The sequence below is a fragment of the Sebastes fasciatus genome, chromosome 11 (genome assembly GCF_043250625.1).
Source record: "Sebastes fasciatus isolate fSebFas1 chromosome 11, fSebFas1.pri, whole genome shotgun sequence".
NCBI lineage: Eukaryota > Metazoa > Chordata > Actinopteri > Perciformes > Sebastidae > Sebastes > Sebastes fasciatus.
Window position 1 is genome coordinate 7,583,365 of NC_133805.1, and position 25,692 is coordinate 7,609,056.

General features: G+C 42.1%; 2 protein-coding genes across 2 annotated transcripts in view; one reads left to right on the forward strand and one right to left on the reverse strand.

Moving 5' to 3' along the window:
• The window catches only part of toe1 (target of EGR1, exonuclease), a 442,640-nt gene that overhangs the window by 185,373 nt on the left and 231,575 nt on the right, over positions 1–25,692 (forward strand). The window lies entirely within an intron of this gene.
• zswim5 (zinc finger, SWIM-type containing 5) overlaps positions 210–25,692 on the reverse strand; it is a 71,331-nt gene continuing 45,848 nt past the window's right edge. Inside the window, exons 2-16 of the mRNA XM_074650244.1 lie at positions 20,942–21,129; positions 19,719–19,887; positions 17,041–17,189; positions 14,874–15,024; positions 12,886–13,062; positions 12,620–12,796; positions 11,139–11,285; positions 10,898–11,035; positions 8,061–8,212; positions 5,578–5,680; positions 5,339–5,474; positions 4,891–5,048; positions 4,611–4,774; positions 3,898–3,979; positions 210–3,229 (exon numbers count right to left, since the gene is read on the reverse strand). Coding sequence (XP_074506345.1) covers positions 2,367–3,229; positions 3,898–3,979; positions 4,611–4,774; positions 4,891–5,048; positions 5,339–5,474; positions 5,578–5,680; positions 8,061–8,212; positions 10,898–11,035; positions 11,139–11,285; positions 12,620–12,796; positions 12,886–13,062; positions 14,874–15,024; positions 17,041–17,189; positions 19,719–19,887; positions 20,942–21,129 — 2,954 coding nt within the window. The 3' untranslated portion in view covers positions 210–2,366. The remainder of the gene's footprint in view (positions 3,230–3,897; positions 3,980–4,610; positions 4,775–4,890; positions 5,049–5,338; positions 5,475–5,577; positions 5,681–8,060; positions 8,213–10,897; positions 11,036–11,138; positions 11,286–12,619; positions 12,797–12,885; positions 13,063–14,873; positions 15,025–17,040; positions 17,190–19,718; positions 19,888–20,941; positions 21,130–25,692) is intronic.

Consider the following 25,692-nt stretch of genomic DNA (forward strand, 5'->3'; position numbering starts at 1 on the left):
TTGCACTGCGTATCTATAACCCTTTGAGAAAGACGAGGCCACTCGTCTTCACAGTCCAGTAGCATTCACAGATAAGTGGCTTTAGTAACTACAGACTCTTTTCCATCACAAGACAAAGGAACTTTAAAATTCAAGATCGACTAAGTTAAGCATGTACATTTTTGCTTTATCCATGATGGGGATTAGTGCGATTACTGCAATTACAGTGCGTTTTTTTTTTTTTTTTTTTTGCATTTTTTACATTAGCCTTTTTTCTTTTAGTTTATCAAATCAATACTTAAACAACCGTAAACTATTTTTTTGGGGGGCAGTGGAACAAGCTAAGTACACAATATTGACATACTGTATTATCACCTTACAAAGTTGCTATGGCTAACGTATTAGCAAACAGCTGCTAATTTACACACTTAGCAGAGATGGAGCAACATTCGAGTCGTGTTTCTGGCAACCTAGCAAATGTAAGTCCAATATTCACTCCCTTTTTAGCTCCGTTTTGGTCTCCACCAACTCTTTAGCAGCTAAATGCTACACCACTATGCCCACCAGCTAGCTGCAAACTTTGTTTATGGTTTGATGCCAGGCAGCCGGCGTTAGCTTCTTGCAAACAGCTACCTGCTGTGGTGGAAACGGAGATTATGAGCATGGTAAGACTTAACCAAACGGTAAATTTGCTATTTACAATTAGGTAAATGATGCTAAAAAGCTTCGTAGAGCTGAGGGGAACAGCAGAGTTGGGTTTGTTAATACAAGCGATCTTTTCACATTACAGATGATGAATTGATCTATTGTTCACATAACAATATTAGTGCAGTTTTATCAGTGGTATCAGCCTAGTTCTACTATCAATTTATAAAAAATATATTTTGGTAGGCTTTTCGATTCTTTGTATTCAAGGCAGAGTCCAATATTCAGTCCAATATTATCTAATTGTTTAGTACTTATTGCCTCTTGCTGCTACAGTCATTTTGCATAATTCTGGCTGTCATATTTAAATAGTGCTTATTTGATCAACCAACAATGGTAAGTACTGCACAGGTCAACCCAAGAGCCCAAGAATATTGGTACCTTTTTACCAATATTTAGGGGCAGGAACTATGACCAAAAAGAACCAACATTGGAACCAGATTTCCAAAAAGTTCCGGCAACGTTCTTGAGATGGAAAAGGGACTTTAGCTACAGGCAGAGTTAACAACTAACAGTCACTGAAATCAACCCCGGGTCCCAATATGTTCCAAAGCTTCCTAACAAAATACAAGAAGGTGAAATTAACGCCGCCAGGTGATAAAAAAAATGAAGCGCAGACTTGACTTATATTGCTTATTGACTAAATCTTGATCTAGCGAGTGAAAGGCGACCACTGGAGTCTTATTGATTTCAAAGGTTTTGGCCACAAATAGCTGTACAGCAGTGCAGTGGTAGCTCTGAAGATGGGAATACTGTGACCCCCACCGTTCATCACAGTTGTGTATTGTCACTGTTAACAAGCTTATAGGAGGACATACGAGATATACTGTATATATTATGTGCACGTGGAGCCTCGACTACTCTACCTTAGCTAGAATAACGTCACTCTCAGGCTTCTGGGTTTGAAAACATGCACTCTGTGAAGCAACATGGTTCTTCCTCCTGAAGATGTTCTGGAAGGAGAAGCACCGACCAGCAGGTGAAGAGGGTCGGAGCTTGTCTAGAGTGGTTTTAGTCTAGTTTATAAACCTGTTGGTACTGACGTCTTCTACAGAGAGAGACCACATGTGTGGTTCTGTATTCTGCCCTCTCTACTCTAAGATGCCCTGAATGAAACAAGAGGCTATTTCTGATAGAGAAGTTAAAGCTGACAAATAATACAGTCGAGGTATGACAGTAACACTATGTGTGTGTTTTTGACCTCAGTGGGTTTTTTTTTCTTTCTTTTGGAATGACATGTTCCTTCCACTCTGAAAACCACTTCCTCTTCTTCTTTTAAACCCCAGCTGAAAGCGTCTTCTGGCTCAAAGTAAGTACCCCATCCAACACAATCTTTTGGTTTTTAAAATCGTCATGTGCCACCGAAAAAAAACAACATTTTGTTTGTTTTTTCATCACAATCTTTTGACGTACTTAGTTGGAGGGGGAAAATGCTTTGTTTTTGTTGTTTCTTTGACATTTCAAGCCGTTTCCCCCCTTTATGCAGTCTCAATGAAGTAGAGCAATGTACTGCGAACACTTCCTGGTTCACATTCAAGAAACAAAACAACAAAACAGGACAAAAACTTAAGACTTAGTCAACAAATGGCTCAACATAAGAAGTAAAAATACGAGGAATCCAAAAAACCTTAAATAGAAACAAATAAGTCGAACTACTTCCCAAGAAGAGGGTCCCTGTGAGGTCAGCCGAAGCGCTCCCTGACCAACATCATCAGTTTCTTCTTGCCCTTGTAGATCTGTTTCAGGTTGTCTATGAACTGGGCGAACTGAATGTGTCCGTCCTGTGCCAGCAGGAAAGTCACCTGTGCTTTGCTCAGGAACTCTATGAACTCTCCGTAGTGCCGCGGACTGATGTGCGTCAGTCGAGAGTGCGTGGTGTTGATGTACGCCGAGATCGTGGCGTCGAGGAGCTGCCGCAACGGCGCCTTGTCCGTTGACATCAGCTTCCCAGAGTTCCGTCTCCCGGGAATGCCGGCGAGACCCGGCGCCGTCGTGGTGCACCGCCGCAGGATGTCAGACAGCACCGTGGCGCAGTGCACGCTCTTCACCACCAGGGGGATAATGGCCGCGAGCTCATTTTTACCCAGGGAGTGGCTGAGCGCGCAGGCCCAGAGCACGTCATTAATGGCCGGGTGCGTGTCCTGGTTGTACGCCAGGTTAAGGTGGGTCATGGCGAGGGAGGCCAACTTGAAGGACCGCAGGGGATATCCTCTGTGCTCCATGTACCTCGCGATGGTAAACAGCTGCGAGTAAGTCATGCCCGTGGACGCCGCGTCGATCACGATCTGGTAAGCCGTCTCGAAGGCGATGTGGTCCTTCTCGCAGAGCGTCAGAGCCGACAGGGCGCAGTTCTGGGGGTCCTTCATGGCGCACTGCAGGGCCAGGGTCCGGGCGCAGCTGGCCAGCTCCTCGCGCTGGGGGTAGTCGAGGCTGAGGCGCAGGATGGTGTTGTGGGACATGACAGTGGCCGCCACGATGCTGGTGGCCTCCGTCGGTGTGAAGAGAGTGTACCAGCTCTGTAAGATGCTCACCAACGCCCGCAGACCTGAGGAGGGAGAAAGACCAGATTTAACATTTGTTGTGGTCAGAATGAAAATCACATGAATACTGGTATGATTATAGAAATAGAATAAGAGTAGAACGGACATTCCCATTCAAATCAACATAGCAGGATGGTCATGGTTGGATGGTTTTATGTATTCTGTTGCCTTTGCGACCGGGCTAACGTCTCTAGTAAAGGGCGGTGCTTGGTATTTCCTCAACTGATCTCAACATGGCAGCCAGGTCACAAACTTTCTCATTTTACAGCTAAACAGTACACTACAAGATGTCTCTGAAGACATTTGAGGCGAGAAATAGGCATTACAGTAACAGAATATTGATTCATATTTGATCAGCGCTGCCTAGTTTGACCGTTTGATCGGAGTACGCAAGTGATTGACAGCTGCTCAGAGACGGCAAGGCTCCACCTCGGCTCTGATTGGTTGTTTTCCTCTGGTCTGTGAAATCTTGCAGATGCCGTTAGGAGCACCGGAGGACACAGAGGCACATGATTTTTTTTCAGATTACCTGTCTCATACACTACTGTCAGGATATAGTGACTGTTTATATTTGCTCCAATTCTACCTACCGCTGCTTCAACACAATGTGGACGGCATAATTAGACCATGAATCCTGTTTTACTTGTGGACTGTGTGAAAAGGCATCACATACCGACTTCTGTGGCGCAGGTTACCAGCCAGCGAACCATCTCTCTCCTTCTCCAGTTCAGTGTGGACAGAGTCATCCTCATCACCTGCGAAGCAGACACATGCACAACATGATGTTTTCTGATGCTGCTACTTGGTACAATGGGAACAACAACACGTGTTACATCCAGTATTTTCTTCATGTCAGTCAGTTTTTGACAGAATATTGACAAAACATATCTTTAGCAAACAAAGTGAAATGTGTGATTTTCATAATTGAACAGTTACCACAACACCGCATACTGACAGATATATCCAAAAATGTGTTCATAATTACACAGATCACTAATTGTGACCCTTCCGTTTTGAGCGTTTTATTAGCAGTTTTGCTGACAGGAATTCAGCCGATACTGTGAATACGAGGAGGAAGAGGCGGCTGAAGCCACAGCGACACCGCTGCCTTGATGATCTGAAGAGTTTTTTTTTTTTTCGTGTTTACTGTGGAACCCAAAAGGCTTAATTATGTGGTTTCTTCTCATCAGCGACGGCAAAACGCCGTGTGATGTTTTCTCTGTTAATTTGTAGCGAGGCATTGGAGGCCTGCACAAATTACAAGTTCGAGGAAACTGTTGCATGTTTTGACTGGTGACCAGTGCTCAGATTTTTGTTTGCGGTGAAATGATTTATGAAACTTGCTGACTCGCCTTCATACTTGCTCTCTCTCTCTCATTCACATACCTGCAGTCCTAGCTCCAGTGCCACGTTGAGTAGGGTTATATCAGGCGGGTTGTCCGCGGGTGTGGCTATCTTAAAGGCGTCCTGGGCCAGCTTGAAGATTAAGGAAGAGGAGTGGATGTTTTTCTGGATGGCCTCCAGCACCGTCCGCAACCTCAACATGTCACCTGCAGGCCAAAAAATATATAAATATTAACAAGCATGTACTTTTAGAGAAACATCTGAAAGTGGACGTTTCTCTGCTGTGACTCCAGCTGTGGGTGCGTGGATGTGTTAGCGGTACCTTTAGCAGCAGTGAGCATGGTGGAGGCCAGCTCACACTGCTGGGACTCCAGGTGTCCCAGTGTGAACCAGCGCGGGTATCTACTCGGAACTATGGAGATGCCATGATGAGGGTGGCCCACGTCTCCGGAGCCTGCTGAGGACTCCAGCACCGGCAGCCTGACGGAAACATATATATATTTTTCACCATGTTTGTTTATGTTTATTGTTTCACACATATAAAAAGACAGTAAAATACAATTCACATGAAAGGAATGTAAAATACGTTTGAGAGTGTGGTAGAAACCTATAATGTCTTATATAAAAAAAACACTCCCAAAGGACATACAATAAGTAAAAGTACTATCATGACAAAAATCACCAGTTCATTTTAGATATTAGTGTTCAAAACATTTCACATATAAAAATATACAGTGTAAACTGTAGGAGTAAAGTTCAAGAGAACTGACCTCATGGCGCGGAGAGCCACCTTATACGCCAGGTCTGCGTCGTGCGGCAGCAGGGCAGAGAAAAGGTACTTGGCGAAGGTGTGCATGGGAACGCTCTCCCTGTGGATGACCTCACCTAGGCCACTGAACGGACCAGCTGAACAGAGAGAAAGACACAATTATGTTGTGTTTATATTTCCCCTCAGCAATGTGAAAGACAGAGGAGGTCATCGTGTAAACAGATGTTGTTGTTGTTGTACCTTCTAGTAGCTGTATGGCCTGTTTCCGAAGAGTCTGAACCAGGAGGTCATCCAGCTCCAGTTCTTGGAGTTTTAAAACGATCTGCTCTTCGTTACGACACACCTAGAACATAATTCACAATGCACATTTTATTCACCGGGATCATACAGTAAATGTTCAGTTTAGTGTCAATGAAAAATTTGAAAAATGCTAAAAAATAATAATATAAATAATAATAATAAAATAATTTAGATAATTTCATAATTTTATATCAATAGTGTCAATGATATCATGTTAGAATTCGTTGAAGGATATACAGTTCAGACCCATGATTTATAACTGCTCAGTGAGAGAAAAATAACTTTGAAGCACTTTGAAGTTTAAATATCTTTTTTAAGAAGGGATTTTGAGTTTGAGGTATTAAAGGACCAGCAGGGTGCTTTAATACCTCACACTCTGACAATCTGTGTGTATCTACCGTCCCAGTACACATGACAGAGACTGATTTTATTTCACCTTTAAAAGGAACAGTGTGCAGCATCTAAGGGCAGAAATGGAATATAACATTAATAAGTATGTTTTCTTTAGTGTATAATCACCTGAAAATAGGAATGTTTTCGTTAGCTTAGAATGAGCCGTTTATATCTACATAGGGAGCGGGTCCTCTTCACGGAGCTGGCCGCCATGTTTCTACAGTAGCCCAGAACAGACAAACCAAACACTGGCTCTAGATGGGGACATTCGCGTTTTCGCGTTGACCACTGTAGTTCTCCTACACGCTTGGCACACGGGAGAAGTTTCAGTTCGTTGCAATCTGCAACCTCACCCTTTGGAAATTTGATCGGTTTAAAATGCAATTCTTGCTTAAAGGGACAGTGTGTAGGATGTGTCGACATCTTGCAGATTGCAACCAACTGAGTACCCCTCCACTCCAAGACTGCAGAGACGCCGAGTGCAAAACCGTGGTAACACCGTTCACCTCGCTCAGAGGCCATCCTTACCATAATACCACTACTTTTAGGAGCAACAGAAGTCAGATGGCGGTACCGCGGTTTTACATTCTGCAGCTAACGTTACTTATGCATGTCGGAGAACTACGGTGGCCTTCAGGTAACGTAAAATGTGAAAGGCTCTCACTAGATCCAGTGTTTGGTTTATGGGTTCTGGGCTACTGTAGAAACATGGCGGAGCAACATGATGGACTCCGTGAAGAGGACCCGCTCCCTATGTAGATATGAAGGGTTCATTCCAAGCTAACGAAAACACGATTCTTATTTTCAGGTGATTATACACTAAAGAAAACATAGCTATGAATATTATATTAGATTTCTGTTAATAGATCCCCAGAAATGTTGCACAGTGTTCCTTTAAAACTTGAATTCCTTTGACCTCCTGTGTGTCTTCTTATACTAACATCTCTTTCCTTAATGCCTTTATGTCTTATGTAAAGCGCTTTGAATCGCCTTGTTGTTGAAAGGTGTCACACAAATAAACTTGCCTTGCCTAAAACATTAATATTGGTGCTGATTCCTGTGACATTAAGAAAGGTCGGTGGCAGCCATGTTGAGCACTCTAAAGCAGATTACCATTCACATAAAGAAGTGTTCCTTGGATTTATTCTAATTCAAAGTGAACTTAAGTGCGGTGAGTGTCTGCTCGTTTTTCAGGAAACAAAATGCTGTGACCTTTTCTCTCTTTTTTTTTGCATGGCAATTACTTCACACAGACGTTTAATTATAGTGATTTTCTATCATGGCGACATTGTCTGCACCAGGCAGATTCACACCGCTTGTTTTAATAAGCAACAAAACCACAAATGCAGTTAAGTTACCCGCTGCAAGCAGCCTGGCATTAAGGCTGGTAAATCAGTTTATTGGATTATGTTAAAATATATGTATATATTAATACCAGGGCTGTCAATCGACTAAAATAGTTAATCGCGATTAATCGCACATTTCTTATCTGTTCAAAATGTACCTTAAAAGGGAGATTTGTCAAGTATTTAATACTCTTATCAACATGGGAGTGGACAAATATGCTGCTTTATGCAAATGTATGTATATATTTATTATTGGAAATCAATTAACAACACAAAACAATGACAAATATTGTCCAGAAACCCTCACAGGTACTGCATTTAGCATAAAAAATATGCTCAAATCACAACATGGCAAACTGCAGCCCAACAGGCAACAACAGCTGTCAGTGTGTCAGTGTGCTGACTTGACTATGACTTGCCCCAAACTGCATGTGATTATCATTGCTTTAAATTGGAGACGTTTGGAGCGTTATTTAGCATCCTTCCCGATAAGCTAGTATGACATGGTTGGTACCAATGGATTAGATTTTATAGTTTCATATGTTGCCAGTAACTTCACTCTAGCTTTAAAACTCAGCCCACTACAACCGCCGAAAGACTGTGTTAATGCGTTAAAGAAATTAGCCTTTGACAGCCCTAATTATTACCACAAATGCGTCATGTGACCGTGTGTTTTTTTCATACCTTATCCTGAGCGTATAGGCCCTCTGGCATTATCCTCTGCTGGCCCATACCCATCAGAGCCACCTCTAAGGCCAAAGTCAGGTAGGACTCCCCTCCATCGGGACTGCCCCACACTGGGACGTGGTGGTAGACCGGCGGCCGGGGGTCACCTTCTGAGAGGGAGAGAAAGAAAACTATTTAGTGAATCAAGGAAAGATGTGTTCAAATATGAATAGGAACAAAAGTCTAGTAATAATGAATTCAAATTCGTTTTTGTCGGTGATCAGTTATCATTGTGCTGACTGTGAGTTTTTTCCCTGTATTTCTTACAGTGGATTGCTTCAGGGTCAGATAAATGGTTACAGAGTACAAGTGTGTATTATTGTATTATTAACAGACTAGACCTATCCCTCAGTGAATACTGAAGTATGTCTGACAAAGCTTAAATTCTCTGAGACAATTAAACTTGGTATGACCCGTGTATATACAGCTATAAAGCTTGTGTAACATTATATAAATACAGCATCCATGGCAGACTGGGATCACTAATCTTAAAATGGCCGCTAACCCTACACCGATGCTCGACAGCTATAAGTGAGAACAGATGCCACGAGAGTCTCAGCTGTTGATTGGTGCCCATTTGTTCTCTCCGGCTCCCCACCACGCCATCATTCTGCTTAAATCCCCTCTGAGCAATAGATCCCCTCAATCCCGTTTATTCCACGGATACGTGTGTGTGTGTGTGTGTGTGTGTGTGTGTGTGTGTGTGTGTGTGTGTGTGTGTGCGTGCGTGTGTGTGTGTGTGTGTGGAAATCTAGGGAAAAGTGGAAACTGATTTTCCAGGCTTAACCCCAGAGCTAACTCATTTTTGGTTGTTTTTTCTCCATCCATGGGCGGTTGATTGATTGGTTGATTCGAAAAGATCAGAGAGAAAAACCTGCATTTTGATTGGTTGACACAAATTCTGGGCCCGCCTCCTTTTAACAGATGTTCCCAGCTGTCTTCCAGAGGGAAATAAAGCATGGTGACCAGGCTATGCACACACAAGCGCAAAATAGTCATACCACTCTTCTCAAATTCCCAAAACAACAAAGGACAATAATTCACTCTATCACCAAGCCAACACACACTCGCACCAGTGAGTGTGCCAGTGGTCAGCATTGTTTGGATTGACAATAGTTCCCTGTAGGCTGGTAACAATGGGAAAACCCAACCCCTATTCTGCTCTGTTGCAATGGCCACTGGTGGAAATGAAAAAAAGGCCCAGAGCAGGGTTAGAAATGCAAATGGTGATGGATTCTATACATACCACACACACACAAACACACACACAACAGGAGTGTGGTTTAAATGAGCAGTGTGTTCCAGCAACGATCCATTCATGCTCTGCTAGTTTATGGCTGTCTGCAGCACAATAGCGTCCCCGGTCCTGATAGAAGAACATTGAGTCTGTTGGCTAATGAGTCACTGCTGGTGTGCCCGATCACCTCCGCCTCAGGATTACACAGCATCAGCTGGTGAAGTGGGCGAAGAATTATACCTTGTGTTTGGCCAATAAACTCTCTGACCCATGTATTGTGTGAGAGGAGGTTTGTGGTTGGTACTATGTGGGTTTAGTGGACAGTAAGTAGGTTACCTTAGAACCACGCTAATGGAAGTGCAGCAGTGGACACGCAGAGGGAGAATGATTTTCATCGTATATATATCATAAACTGTACAGTATATAAGAAGTGGACGTAGTCACCAGGACGTCACCCAGTGGTTTATGGACTGCTGTTTTGAAGCCTTGAGTTCGGCATTTTGGCCGTCGCCATCTTGGTTATTTGCAACCAGAAGTGACACGAGAGGGTGGAGCTAAGTACAACTAAACGCTGACATCTTTAGGCGACCAAAAAGGTTCTAATTAACTTTAACTGAAAACACACTGTGAAAGGGGTTCAAGTTGTAAGACGAAAACACGGACAACTCCCAGACCGGACAACGCCGTGGTAACAACCTGTCAATCACAAGGTAGCCACGCCCTGAAGCATCCCCTGCTTTATGGTCTATTTGACTCTAAATGGGACCATAATTTACTAAATGAACATCATGCTGTATTGAAGAAGACTTGAAACTAGTGATTGAGACCATAAACTCATGTTTACAATGTTTACTGAGGTAATAAATCAAGTGAGAAGTAGGCTCATTTTCTCATAGACTTCTATAAAATCAGACTTCTTTTTGCAACCAGAGGAGTCGCCCCCTGCTGGCTGTTAGAAAGAAAGCAGGTTTAAGACACTTCCTTCACTTTTCAGACCCCGGAGGTAACCCGCTGGTATATATGCGTAAGTGTGGCTACAACTACTACAACATAATAAGTCATCCGACACATGAACAATATCTTTCTGTGAACATTAAAGAATCCTTTCAATCCTGCTGCCTCTACCTCGTATTTCCTGTCTGCAGCTCTGACCAGCACTCATTACTAATGGCTGCTCATAATGGAGGCGACATGGGAAGTGGAGCCTATTCTCAGCTGTGCTCACCATGTCACCATGGAAAAGAGCAGTGTCAAAATGTCTATCATTTCAATGTAAAAAAAGCATTAATTGAAAGTCACACTATACATTTGAGTGACTCAATTCTTGAGCTGGAACAGAACAAAGTGAAACTACGACACCGAATGCTTTCTATGCCCAGTGTGTTTCCCCTATATTCAGTGTGCCGCTGCAGAATTATCAATCATTAATATCACTAATATCTGAGTGCCTCACTTTGCCCAGAAACTCACTGTTTTTGTCAGAGTTGTGATGATTTCTAATGATAATTCCAATAGAGTGAAGTCTTAAAAAAAGAGAAACAGAAACATGTCTTCGTACCTCCGGTGTCCATGGTGTTGTCGTCGTCCACGCGGCAGGTTTCGGTCAGCGTGACGAACAGACAGCCGATCGGGTCTAAGGGATGACCCACCCAGCCTTCCAGGTTGGTGGTGGACGTCACACCCCGCTGGAGAAGCTCTGAGAGAGGAAGAGAGAGAAAGACAAATATTCAAATTAAATCAAAATAATATCCCACTCGCTCCAGAACACAATTAAAACACTACATGTGTGTGTGTTTTACCTTTCTTTTGGTGTTTGTAGATGTCCATCTGTCTCTGCTGCTGCAGGCGGAGCGTGTTGATGATGGCGACGGCCAACCGCAACGCTTCCCTGGAGTAACCGTGGGAGCGCAGGGCGTCGACGCGAGCGCATGCCGTCGGGACGTGGTCTGTGTGAGAGATAAGGTGGGGTCAGGATAAACTGAACTGAATGAGATGAACATGCACACACACACACATCCCAAAAAAACGCTTTGCTCTACACAGACGTGCATTTTTCTTCCAAACACACACACACACACACACACACACACACACACACACACACACACACACACACACACACACACACACACACACACACACACACACACAGTGCAGTCTCAGCAGAACGCCAGTGTGCGTCTGATAGCTGGCTTAAGTTGCAGAATCTGACAGATCTTAGCTAGAAGCTGCTTACTGCAGATACTGGCCTCAATATCAGCAGAATTACTGTGTGTGTGTGTGTGTGTGTGTGTGTGTGTGTGTGTGTGTGTGTGTGAGTGCGTGTGTGTTGGTTCAGCTTTCGGTGGAATTAGAGATTGTGTGTATATGGAAGTGCCACAGAAACACTGTCGTTCATCCTGAAAATGAAGTTTTCCTATACTGTTGTAATACAGAAAGTGTGTGTGTGTGTGTGTGTGTGTGTGTGTGTGTGTGTTGCTCAGTGCATGTTTGTAGCTTAAATAAACTTATTATTTGACTAAATATGATGCAATACGTAAATACGATAAATTTTCCTGGAAATGAGTATTGGATTACTGCTTTAATGTCTGTGGCATTGAAGTGTTCTCACACATAACTAGTCCAAATATGGAAGCTGACTTTCTGAGGAGTAAAATAATCCCACTAGGTCGTCCCTGTGGGTGTCTGTGGGGTTGGGCTTTGGGGAGGTCGCGTCCTCTGCCTATTTCGGCTCGGGTGGTCCGGGGCCGGTACCTACGGCTTCTGTGCGGTTCTATAACTATTCAAACAGTAAACCTCCGAAAGATTTAGTACACGGCAACATTTTCTGAGAGAATAATATACTGCATGCATCATCCTGCTAGTATGTCTATCTCCTGTACTTCATTTTTCTGATTATTTTTATTATTATAATATTTTTTGTAATGAATTAATTAAATTACTTTCTATTTTTTTTTTTACTTTTATTATTATTAATTATTTGATTTTTATTCTATTTTATTCTATTATTTTTTTCTCTTTTATTTTCCATTATGGAGATTTGAGGGTGTGGGGGGGAATTGATGACTGATGCTGTTTGTATTGATTGTATTGTATCTTTTGTTGTGGAAAAATGGAAAATCTTTCTCTTACTCTCTTGATAAAATAAATAAATAAATGAATGAATAAATAAATAAATAAATAAATAAATAGATAAATAATCCCACTATGCCTTCACGGAGCTAGTGAGTGTGTGCGTGTGTGTGTGTGTGTGTGTGTGTGAGTGTGTGTGCGCGCTCACCTAGCCAGAGCGGCAGGCCCTGTGGGTTGAACAGCAGGCTCTCCCCCTCCCTCTGGTAGGACGGAGACATGTAGTGGTCGCTGCTGATGATCCTCTGGAGGTGGCTGTCCTGCCAGTGGAGGTCGCAGGCCTCGATGGCCCGGCTGAACACCGACCTCCTCGGCCTGGACAGAGAGTCTGACAAAGACATAGTTCAAGTTTAGATTAACTCCGGTGTGTGTTATATTGTGATGACACAGTACGTAGGTGTGTGTGTTGTTGCTGACCCTGTCCCAGGTTGCTCTGCGGCAGAGCGTTGGTGATGTTTGGAAGCTCGCTGCCGTAGTTGCCATCCTCCAGCGGGCAGACGTCCATGTCGCCCCATTTCTTCAGCTGCTTCAGCCAGCCGCTCTTCTCCTCGCTCTTGCAGTGGGGGTTCAGCACCACGCACACCCACAATGCACCTGGGGAAAGGATGACGGTCAGAGGTGAGGACACAAAGGACACACAGGTTCTGGAGTACAGATTAAGAGAATTGATCTGGAAAGTGTCAGCGCTGCTTTCTTTTCCTCCAAACTTTGAAAATCAGGAGCTTTATGAATCTTTTTTTTATATATATATAAAAGAAAGTAAATATTGGCATTCTACAAATCGTTGCTCCAACAAGAGAAACCTCACAATGTTTTCACTCCCATCCAACTGTTTTCAGTCATTAAATAAAGGGAATAAAGGTTTATTCTAACATCTCTTCATTACATGCTTTCACAGAAATCTCTAAGACATTTTTGCAGTGAGTAACAGTTTTAGACTGAATCCCTACACGCACACAAACTAATAATGAATTATAGTTTATATTAATGAATTAATAATGAATATAAAACACTTACTAAAATATATATAAAACAGAAAATCCAATAATTCATACGATAAACAGACTGGAGCAAAAATGTTGGGAATTGGCAGATGTAAAGAAATAACACCCTGCAGCGATTAGTCGATTAATTGAATTGTTAAATAACTTTGATGACTTGATTTTGATAATAGATTCATTGTCAGTTATCAAGATTATTCTCTTGTTCCTGCTTCTCATATGTGAGGATCTGATGCTTTTCGCTGCTATATATGATAGTTAATTGAATATGGTAGAGTGTTTTATGCTGGTGATTGAACAAAATCAGCAAATTGAAGATGCACCTTCAACTCTGGGAACATTTAATCAGCATTTTCGCTATTTTCTGATATTTCATTGACTAAATAATTTATCTATTACTCAAGAAATCTCACCAAGGATGTATCAGAAACCCTATCAAAGCATAATATAGGAGAAAAACAAGACTAAATCTGTTTAAGATATGCATGTTTTATGCCTGAAAAGCTGAAGAATGTGTTGCTTTTTTGTTTCTAAAACTGCACTGAAAACGATCACAACCATGCCATCATACATCTAGGTAACACCTCTGAATGAAAGCTATGAAAGCTAATCAAAAGAATCAAAATAATATGGTTAACACCAACATGCGGCTCGGTGGCCTTCTCCACTAACCTTCCTGCACTAAACTCTCCTGTTCTACATACACAGACCTCAAGCTGGGGTCAACTGAGGAAAATGATCAGGCAGCAAACCCCGACCGTCTGGCTGTTATTTCTGTCTGCGTCTGTGTCATGATCTCCCTCGCTCACCCAGGAAGTGTTCTCATTGACCTCCTAAATGCTGAGATTGATTGCAGAGAAGCTGAGCAGCCGTATTGATCGGCAGCCTTTATCATTCACTCTGTGTGGGGAGTGAGAGGAGAGGAGAGGAGAGGAGAGGAGAGGAGAGGAGGAGAGGAGAGGAGAGGAGAGGAGAGGAGAGGAGAGGAGAGGAGAGGAGAGAGGAGAGGAGGAGAAGCTGCTGACTGGATGACCTAATAGCTTACTGACTGGATGAACGTTTACCCGACAAGGTGACTGTCGATTTGTCTGAGTAACTGACAGGCTGGACACTTCTGTCGGCCTGGCTGTCTGACCTGCAGTGACTGATGGACCAACTAGCGAGCTGATTTGCTAACTTGAAAAACATAAACAAACTAGAAAAGTGCACTCAGTAGAGTTCAGATATCCACCAGGTATGTCTCCCTCTCCCTTCCCAAACACAGAAGAGCTGAATCTCGCTCAATCGTCCCCCTCCTGACTCCCTTATGGTACATGTTAGCGTGGCGGCGATCTCCCCAAAGGCATACGCCTGGCGGAGATATTAAGTCCCTTTGATATTGTGTTTCTGTCGGACATTTCTTACCTAGCTCATCCCAGAGCTGCCGACACTTATCCGTCATGCCCGTGCCCTGCTGTCTCCATAGCGACAGCCGGGGGTCTGCCATAAACTGTTCTGTTATGAGCGTCAGCATCCGGGCGCCGTTGGAGTCTCGCATCCGTAGCATCTCCCTCACCTGGAAAGACCCGGAGAGAGCAGGCTTAGCCACTATATGTGATACACAAGACTTTGACCGTCTTCCACCAGGTTAAATGTGAACACACAAATATGCAACCAGGATGTGCAGGAGCATCAAAAAGAAGGCGTGCAGCTTCGGGTTAGCATATTTATCAAACACGGATTGAGATTCCGACTGTTGTTCAAGCAATAGTGTGACGTTTTTGGGAAATATGCTTATTTGCTTTCTTGCTGGGAGTTAGATGGGAAGAATGATACCACTCTCGTATCATTGAGTATAGTTGTTCTGCATCGGTGATTTGAAGGCAGGGACGCCATCCCCCTTGTCTGCCTGACTCATTGATCCTTTATCTGACTGAGGTTTGTGTGCAGGTTAGAATCTATGGCCCCGACCACGGCTCTGAAATATCAGTAGCCTAGTAACTGTGCTGTGTGTGGATATAGGATTGTGTTAAGTGGGCTAGTTTCTACTCAGACAAAGAGCACTAAGAAAAGTGCATGTATGAATCCTCTACATTGACTCTGAAGGTTTGCAAAGCTGCATTCAACCATGTTCAAGTATGGTGAGTTTGAATAACACAGTTAAAGGAATCTTAAGTTCTCAGGATCTGCGGGTACCCCGTTTCTTTGTGCCATTTTCTCAATGGGGAACCAAACTATTACACAGAGACGAGACGTTGAATGGACGGAAAGGGCAGAGTGTTTCAATTTAAAGGTCTGACCGAGCAGAATAAGTGGTGAAGCAGGAAAGAAGTGGGAAGAAATTCTGACTTAATGATGTATAGATATATGACATATCTATTTTTTATTTATTCATCTTACAGAAAGTCTGCGTTACGAACTGGAGGTGTGGGGTTTGAATTTATCAAGCTGGTAAGGGTCTAATGAAAGACAATAGACATTAAGTTGCATCGTGGTAAATGTATATATTGATATTATATTATATTGAGTGAAATGATTCTTGGTAACACTTTATAATAACCATTAATTATAAATGATAAATTGGTAGTTAATAGTTATTTTACTGTTAACAAACAACAAAAAGATAATTAATAATGTTTACTAATTATTCGTAATGCTATCATTTATGTTATTTTAACAGTTTATTGTTGCACACATTATAACATTTGATATACTATATACATATAAGTATTTGTTAATTATTAAGATATCATTTGTAAACCTTAAATAAATTGTTTGTAAAACATATTTGTAACACTTTGTTAATGGTTAATAACTGCTTTGTAAACATTATTTGGATGGCGATTATAAAGTTGTAACTGATGATTATAACACCGTGTCAAACGGTTAATAAATACTTTGTAGAGCATCTATGAACGTCTATAAACATCTATACAATTTAGATAGATAGTTAATACTTTGTCAATGCTTAATAATTGGTTTCTGGTCCATCTATCTATGTGATGTTTTACAAATAATTTATTAAAGGTTTACAAATCATTTGGTAATCACTAACAAATACTTTATATAGCATATCAAATATTATAATATATGTAACAATAAACTGTTAATAAATAATTTACTAATGTAATCAGAATGTAATTGTTATAGTCTCTTATCAGCTATGATACAATAAATAATTTATTAACTAACTTCATATTACACAAACAAATGATAAAATAACAAATAATGTAATAAGTAACATTATTAATTATCATTTTCGTTGTTTGTTAACAGTAAAATAACTATCTCTAATTAACTATAAATTGACAATTTATAAATGATGGTTATTATAAAGTGTTACCTGATACTTAAACGTCTTTGTTTTCACTAGTGGAGTTTCATGCTTGTCATAGAAACAATAGTAACACAATGTAGTTTCTAATTGGTGCGTTTGGCTGCTGCTGTCGAGCAAAGAATTTATGTAGGGATGACAAATAGGCACTGATTTTACTCATCAGTGTCTCTTGATGGCGCTTATGATCATATTAATCAATAAATAAATAATTCCCAGCCACGTAATTGAGCAGGAACAGGAAGTGTGGATGTGTACCTTAGCGAACATGGAGTTGAGTTGCTTCCCAGAGCCGTAGTATCCTCCCTGGGACAGAAACTGTTTGACTTGCTCCCTGACTTGATCCTCGTCCAGATGCCAGCAGTTGTCATCGTCAATGCTGGCGCCTGCAGTCGGGTCTGGAGCACCTGGGAATACACACACACACATGCACGCATTAAAATATGGGAACACGCAGTGCTACAACGATAAGAAACACATGCAGACAGAACGCACACAAACACGTGAAGAACTGAACCAAGAAGCACAATTTTAATCTAACATTAACATCCTTCTCTCCACATCAAAGCTGGTGTAAACAGAGTAAAGTCTGTGTATTTACTCCGTTCCTTCCTGTTCTCAATTCACACTCATGGAAAAAAATAAGCAGACGGAGTTTACTTTCAGACAGCCTCTCTCGCAAAAAACACTTATTCCTTATTTCCATCTTAACATGTCATTCAAGATGTCCTCAGGACTTATGGATAGTAGGGCTTTACCGAATAGTTCGGAGCTTCACTCATAACGTTTTGAATAATAAATCAATATTCGATTTTTTTTTGCATGTTCATTCATTTTGTTTAAACCCAGTACTTCTGAACAGTTACAGATAAAGATCGGGCTACACTAATCATGTTTTTATTGAACAAATTATTCTGCTTCAATGCATATTTGTTGGCGTTTAGGGAGGCACACACTGACGAGTTATATTCACTGAAGAAAGCTAAATTAATAAATAAAAAAAGACTAACTCATTTAATCCGATGAATCGCTTTATTCAAATTGAGGATTTCGTTTGAAGATTTTGTATTTTTTTTTAAGTTGATGACGTCAAAAAATATGACATAAGACATTCAAAGCTTCATTCGAAAACCCAATGAGAATTTATTTTGAATTTGTATTACTTTTTTTTATACAGATGTGTATTTTTTTATTGTTATTTATTTTATTTATTTACTTTATAAATGTACCCCTGACATGAGCAGTTTTTGTATGTATATACTGTTATTGTACTTATATTTTAAAAAAAAAGAAAAGAAAAAGACATTTGGTAGAGCCCTACTGGATTGTTAGCAATCCAATCCTAAAAACAAAAAACAGTCATTCTGAATTAAAGAGGACCCATTATGCTAATTTTCAGGTTCACACTTGTCTGGTCTGATTGGTCAGCTGGCCCACTCTGTTGTGATTGGTCAACCGAACCACACTCTTAGGACTCCGCTCCAGCTTCGCTCTAACTAGCTTTGTTTGATGGTGTGCCAAACTAGCTGCAAGGCAGGTATTATGCAAATGTATTACTTGGTGACATCAACCCGTTATGGAAGAAAAGTCGGGACTCCAAGCGAGGCGTTTCAGGCAGTTCAGGAGCAGTGTTTCTGTGGGGGAGATTAACTCCCTTTGGTGTGGACTTTGGGCTTTGTATCTTTGCAGATCTTTAACATGCACAAAAAAACTATATACCACACTAAAGGAAAGGGAAAAAGCACACAAGCATAATAGGTTCCCTTTAATCTAAATCTCTGCAGAGTTGTTACACTGACACTGCTCTCATACCTATTTGTTTTACATTTAACTTACAGTGCACCTCCGCGACACTTGAGAAAAGCTGCTCGATTTATGCTAATCGTACACTGAGGGAATATAAGTCCAACTTTATTTTTCTTCTGTTCGGCAGTGAGTGTGTGTGTGTGTGTGTGTGTGTGTGTGTGTGTGTGTGTGTGTGTGTGTCGGAGTAATACTACGGGGAAATGTAGATATGCTCAGAAGGGGGAAGCTGCTTTGATCTAGCAGGAAGCGAGCTGAGGAAAGCCCAGAGATGTGTTTCCATCTGGCTGGGAGTACGCAACAGCAAACAGCAACATTCCTCCATCAAAGAAAAGCCTCGCTCCTGGATCGACTGAACTCCAACCCCCATGATCCCCCTTGTCAAACACAGACAGGAAGCGCAGCGCGGGGCTTCCTGGACAGGAGAGCTGGAGAATGTCAACATTTAGCGAGGAGGAGGATGAAATGGGGGAACAGAAAAAGAGTTTTGTTTGGTGAAAGGATGTGTCTAGTTTGTCGTTTCCCCGACGCAGGTCTGTTGTGGTTCTCCTCTTCTGTTTTCATCTCGGTACATTCTCCGGTCCTTTCATCTTTCCTCTCCTTTCCGTCTCCCCGAGTGCCGAGTCCTCCTGTCTCTTCCTCTCACCGTCCCTTTCCTCTCCACACATCTCTCTCTCTCTACCTTCTCCTGCATCCATTTCATCATTCACCTCTTTTTATCCCCTGCTTTCTTCAACACACTCCTGCCACTGGAAGGAGGTAGTCACTGGAGAGAGAGAACTAAGAAATCAAACGAGCCATTTGAAGCCTGCCTTGCTGCTTTGCCGGAGTAATCAGGGTTCTGACGTATGACAGCCTGTGGGCTAGCATGCGGCATGTTTTAAGTCTGGAAGCTTTTAAGTCTGGCCTGTTGCTGTGAAGATACCACTGCAGAGGGATGGACAGCACCTCTAAGAGAAGCGCCGTGCTCTCCTATTGCCTGCCGTGCATTTATGACGTTAAAAAATCCGTTATAGATGCATTCGGAGGATAAGTGAGACGTGAAAAGTTGTTTTAAAAACCACACGATCGTGTGCATTTTCACTTCAAATCAAACATGAACTGAAAGTTTGCCACAAGGGCCGTCCTCTCACCGTGGACCTGGTTGATCTCAGAGTTGGAGGAGAGGATCTCGTCGGCCAATTTCTGAGCGGTGGGCAGCACCTCGGTGTGGTGGGCCGTGATCAGGTACTGGACCAGCTTCTGCAGCTGATCTCTGTTCATCTGGAACAACGTCTCTGAGATGGGCAACCGCAGCTTCACCTGTATCAGACACACATAGAAATGTAAGTGTATGTCAACTACATACTGTACTTTTTATTATTATGAATTGGCCTATGACTTTTTCAGAAAAGACATAAATATTTGGGCTGTCAATCGATGAATGAAATATTGAATCTGGTCAAAATGTACCTTAAAGGGAGGTTTGTCAAGTATTTAATGCTCTTATCAACATGGGAGTGTGCAAATATGCTTGCTTTATACAAATGTATGTATATATTAATTATTTGAAATCAATTAACAACACAAAACAATGACAGACATTGTCCAGAAACCCTCACAGGTACTGCATTTAGCATAGAAAATATGCTCAAAACATAACATGGCAAACTGCAGCCCAACAGGCAACAACAGCTGTCAGTGTGTCAGTGTGCTGACTTGACTATAACTTGTCCCAAACTGCATGTGATATCATAAAGTGGTCATGTCTGTAAACTTGTGGGTACCCATAGAATTATTTTCATTCACATATCCTGAGGTCAGATGTCAAGGGACCCCTTTAAAAATAGCTATGACAGTTTTTCCTCACCAAAATTGAGCGTACATTTGGTGCGTTATTTAAGCTCCTTTGGGGTAAATTAGTATGATATGGTTGGTACCAATGGATTCCTAGTTTCATATGATGCCAGTATCTACAATCTAGCTTTATAACTGAGCCCGCTACAACCTCTGGAATATCGATTGTGTTAATGTGTTAAAGAAATTAGTGGCATTAAAACGAATTTGTGTTCATGCGTTATCGCTTTAACTTTGACAGCCGTATGAATAACAAAACGTTAAAATCTCTTAAGGTTGTGTTAATCACAGACCTTATTTCAGGCATCTAACTAACAACCCATTAAAAAAACTGACTTCCAGACGAGGGAACCGGAAGTGCTAAAATGTTAACTCATTTACGTGTTTTCGGACTCATTCCTGTAGCACTCTATTGTGAGCTGATCAGTGACTTTTTCGGTGTCACTGATTCCAGCAGTTTGTGTATGTCATCTGTGAGACTTTCCATATCACATAGATATGTATATGTTGTGGTTATTACCTGTTCAGGCTTCCGAATGCGGTAAAGAGAGAGTGCCACAACGTGGGCGCAATAGAAAATGTCTCTATTCCCGCAGCCACAGGTGACGGAGGTGATCTTGCATCGGTCGAAGCTGATGGCGACCTTGTGGGTGACCTCCGGCTCCGACGGTGTGGCGGGTTCGGTAACTGTGCCGCTTAGGTGAAACCCTGCAAAGGCACAAGGAAGGAGGGAGGAGGAGTGAGCTTCATCATTCACTGTGACAGACAAATAACAAGTGTTCTGTTAAATGCACATTTAACTATCCTGACTGACATTTTAATGGGCGCCTGATGATAACTGCGACACGTAACTGCCAGATTAATGGAAACATCCATTGTTTTTAAAGCTACATTTACAACAGCTAACAGTAGAGACACAGCCACCATGATCTGCACATTGTACTGTATCGTTTTCAAAGTTGTTCGACATCATCACAGTGTTTCCCGTCTCCTTTGTGTTAGCTTCTACCCGGATCTTTGTGTGCGACTGCCAAGGAGAAAGGAAGCATCAGAGAAGGAGCATCTGTGGTAATCTGAGCCTCTACAAACATACAGAATGAACCTTTGGTACAAAACACACACATCTTAATGAGACACTGTGCCATCTGATACTCTCTCTACCTCTCTCCTTATGTCTCTGTGCATTGGTGTGTGTGTGCAGTGAAAAGGGGGGTTGCTAGGGTGTGATCGTTTCCTGCCCATGCACACAATCAGCCCCCAGGATAGCAAGGGCAGTAGCCTGTAGAGATGAACTCTGCTTTGCATAGTTAATCTTTAGGGCCCCCGCACACTAAGCTAACCGCTGGCTGTTGGCAGCTGTTGTTGAGCGTCTGGGGGCAACCATTGCTTGTACTTTTACGTCAGGCATCATTGGCTCTAGCTGGCCCTAACACGCAGCCATTTGGCATGTTGAATTGGCTGGATGGATTTTGAACATTGACTACTGGCTCGTTGTTTCCTCTAATGCATTTTGGCCATCAGCAGTCCAACAGCCGTCATCTTTGCAGTCAGAAAAGGATTGTGGCCTTTTTATAAGATGTCAAAAATTACGTCTAACACCAGGCGACATCAAGGTTTAGGTCTAGATACAAATTTGATGAATTGGAGAAAAAAACGTGGTAGGGTTGTCCTCGACCAACGAAATTCTTACTCGACTAACACTCGATAAGTTGATTTAATCGACAGATCTGTGAAACTGAGTTTCTCCACAAAGAATCACACAAAAGCACAACTTTAAATCTTGTGTTTACCAGAGATGTGCTCTTAAGTTTCTTGGAAATAAATCATTTAGCATGAAAAAGTATTTAAAAAAAAAAGACTAATCGACTACAGAAATCTTAGACGACCAAAATAACCGATTAGTCGACTAATCGATGAAGAGGGGGCAGACCTGGACTGTGGAGTACCTCAAGGCTCTATCCTAGAGCCCTACTACTATGCTGATGACACACAACTTAAAATATTTGTCCAGTAAAGAGCCAGCAGCAGTCTGGTGTCCTTAAAGAGCTGTCTGACTGACATCAAATGTTGGATATCTGATAACTTAGTCAAGCTCAATTAAAAACAAAGTCATGGAGCAATAATCCTGTTTGTGCTAAACTCATCAAAATTTGACAAATTTGATAACCTGGCACCCTCCATTAAGCCTAGAGCCAGAAATTTGGGAGTTATCTTTGTTTCTAATCATACATGATTATCATATTAATAAGGCAGCACAGTCCTGTTTGACTAAATTATTTCTTGCAAAATTTTATTCTAAATAAATGAAAGCATAAATAACAAATGAAGCCCTTTCATTGCAATGCCATCAACTGCAGGGATCCTGTATAGGCAAGGCACTAAAAGAAATAATGTGACCAGAATAAAAACAACTGAAATGACGGAAAGGTAAAGGTGGAACAAAAAAAATAGGCTCAGTAAAAGAATGGGCAAGTGAGGAAACGGAAGATAAAAGGGAGGAGATAGGAGGCAAAATATGAGAGGAGAACAGAGAATAGAGGAGGGGAGAGTGTATCTGGTCTGTCCTGTCGTCTCACTGTGACAGGTCAATTATTTATGAGGTGAGGTGTGCGTGTGTGTGTGTGTACACATTGGATTACTGTATCTCACCAAACCATAGCAACCCCACTGCTGCTTTCAAGCTAGAAAGACAGGAGAGAGACATAAAGGGAGGATGAGCAAGCTAACTGGAAAGCAATGATATGGGCTATTATTGGCATGGGCTGAAAAAAGAAGTACATGTCTAAAGCTCAAACTAACAAACACCAATGACAACACACACACACACACACACACACACACACACACACACACACACACACACACACGGACAATTAAATTCTGGGGTATGGGCCAGCATGGTAGAGCAGCTTAATAAGCGAGTGTTAAGCCATCTCCCTGGCAAAATCCCACAATAGGCTTTTCCAAACCAAATGTTGTGAGCACACACACACACATCACGCTGAGATCCTATCAACTGCAAACTGCTTCCACTATGACACAGGAAGATGAAGAGCAACAGGAGAATAAGGGAGGAAACTGACAACCAAGTGAAGGGTTGAAAAAGAACTGATGTACGGAGTCGACGCGCCAACTGATCGTCGGCCAAAGTACGTTCTGAACCAAGACCAAACTTGTCGGCTCAACACTTCCCACCGGCATCTTACCCGCTGTTCCCACCCGCTGTTCCGATCGACATCTCAACATACCTGACTGCCAACATACAAGTACCAAAACACCGACCTGCAGACACAACAATTAAGATCGAGTTAGGACCAAAAATTGCAGTGCCTTGAAATGAATACAAGGACCTATGTTGGTGTGGGTGTGCTGCCACAGGAATAGGAGGAAATATGATCCAGGTAAAGGCCTTTACACACCAGGACATGAAGAATAAACAACACGAAAATGTGTAATACTTGCAAATATTAGATGTCTAGGGCTTTTATTGTGAAAGGTAAGAACGAAAAGAATGGATCTGGTCTGCGCTGCCTTTGTCAAGGTTGAAAGGAGTAATAAAGTACGCCCTCTTGGTTCGGACTACGGAGCCTCCGTGTTGTTGTTTCATAAATATAGGTGCAACTCAACCTGTTCCGCACAATGCGATTGGTTGATGCCTTTATTGGCGGGGTAAAAGCTCCAAAAAAAAACAGTCTTGTTTCGGGAAAAAAGGCAGATTTTTTTTTTTACATATTTGCGTTCTGTGCAAGATGATCATGATGTCACCCCCCCCTTTCATAGCACCAAATAACTAATTGAAACCAAACTCATCAGAACATAACGTGTGATAAGAACTACCTAAAATGACAGAAACCATTTTTTTACTTTTTAGTTTGGCCCGTGCCAAAGTACCCCCCTGCGTTTTTTGCAATGCGGTGCTATTTTTGGTTCGCACGTGGCCCAAACAATCTGACAGACCCTCACACCAACTGACCCAGCAACCATCAGAGCCACATGGATACCACCAAGTGAGCTACTGACCGACATACTTACAAAGTGGCCCAGCTGGCTTCATGCCAACCAACACATCAACTCATTGACATACTGAGCAACCGAAAGACCTGCTGACACATCAACATACCGACTTAGCACCTTGGAGACATCAAACCGACCGATCAATTTCCAAAAGGACATGACTAATCAACACAAACTGTCCAGTGACAGGGCATCTGACTATGACAGGAAGGATGTAGAGAGACGCTGATGCATCTGCCAGTGATAGACATAAAGAGTCATCCGAAATTGTTGAAGTCTCTCCCTCCCACTGAGTCCGCCTGTCAAACCCATCTTTGTGTCTCGCAGCGCATGGTAATATCAGAAATGTCAGTAAAAAAAAGGCTTTCCATTCCTTCCCCCCGTCTTCATAATGGATACACCTGTAGAGCCAATTTGCACTAACCACAGCTTAGTGTAAGGGAGTCCAAATTTGATCTTCCAGCGTTGAAATCATCACAGCAGAGAGCAAAAGGATCAGGCAAAAATTGAGGGAGTGCATTTCTTAAAAGCATCGGGGGAACATTTGAGAGCTATCTTCCCTCGGAGCTGTCTAAATAATGTCTTTTGTCATTCGTCAGTCATCGCTACACTTGTCTCCAGAAATAAGTCTGGCATCTCAGATGAATCTTGATGGCAGATGATATTAGGTATAAAGACTTTCCCACAGCTGGGAGTGCTGCTCTCTCTCTCTCTCTTTCTGTCTTGGCTTCGGACCCCCTCCCACCCACCCCCGTCTGTGTCTGTTAGGTTAAAGCCTATTGTTCCTCAGACCACAGGCCTGAATGTGATGGTGACACCACTGCTCTTTTCACTTTCAATCAAGTCGAAAATGGCTCAGACACAGTTCACAGTCCGTCTGTCTGGCAACCCTCCTCCCCTCTATCTTTATTTACCAGTTTCACACATAAAACCCGAAACATAGCTGGGTTTAATTATCCGTAAGTCAAGTATTTTCCCACACAACATGGCCATTCCTAACAGACTACGTAAAACTCATGTGTGACTTGATGTCTGGCTGGTTACGTAGAACAACGCCTTTTGAGTCTCTTGTGTTTGGCTCATTCGTTCAATGTTAAAGGAATGGTTTGAAATTTTGGCACATACCCCTATTTTTTCCACTTTCTGACTCGAAACCACTCTCATAACTGTCTGGTAAATATAAAGCTACAGCAAACAAGTCAGTATTAAAACTGAGAAGATGAATGTGTATTAGCAAATCATTTGAAAACCAACAAG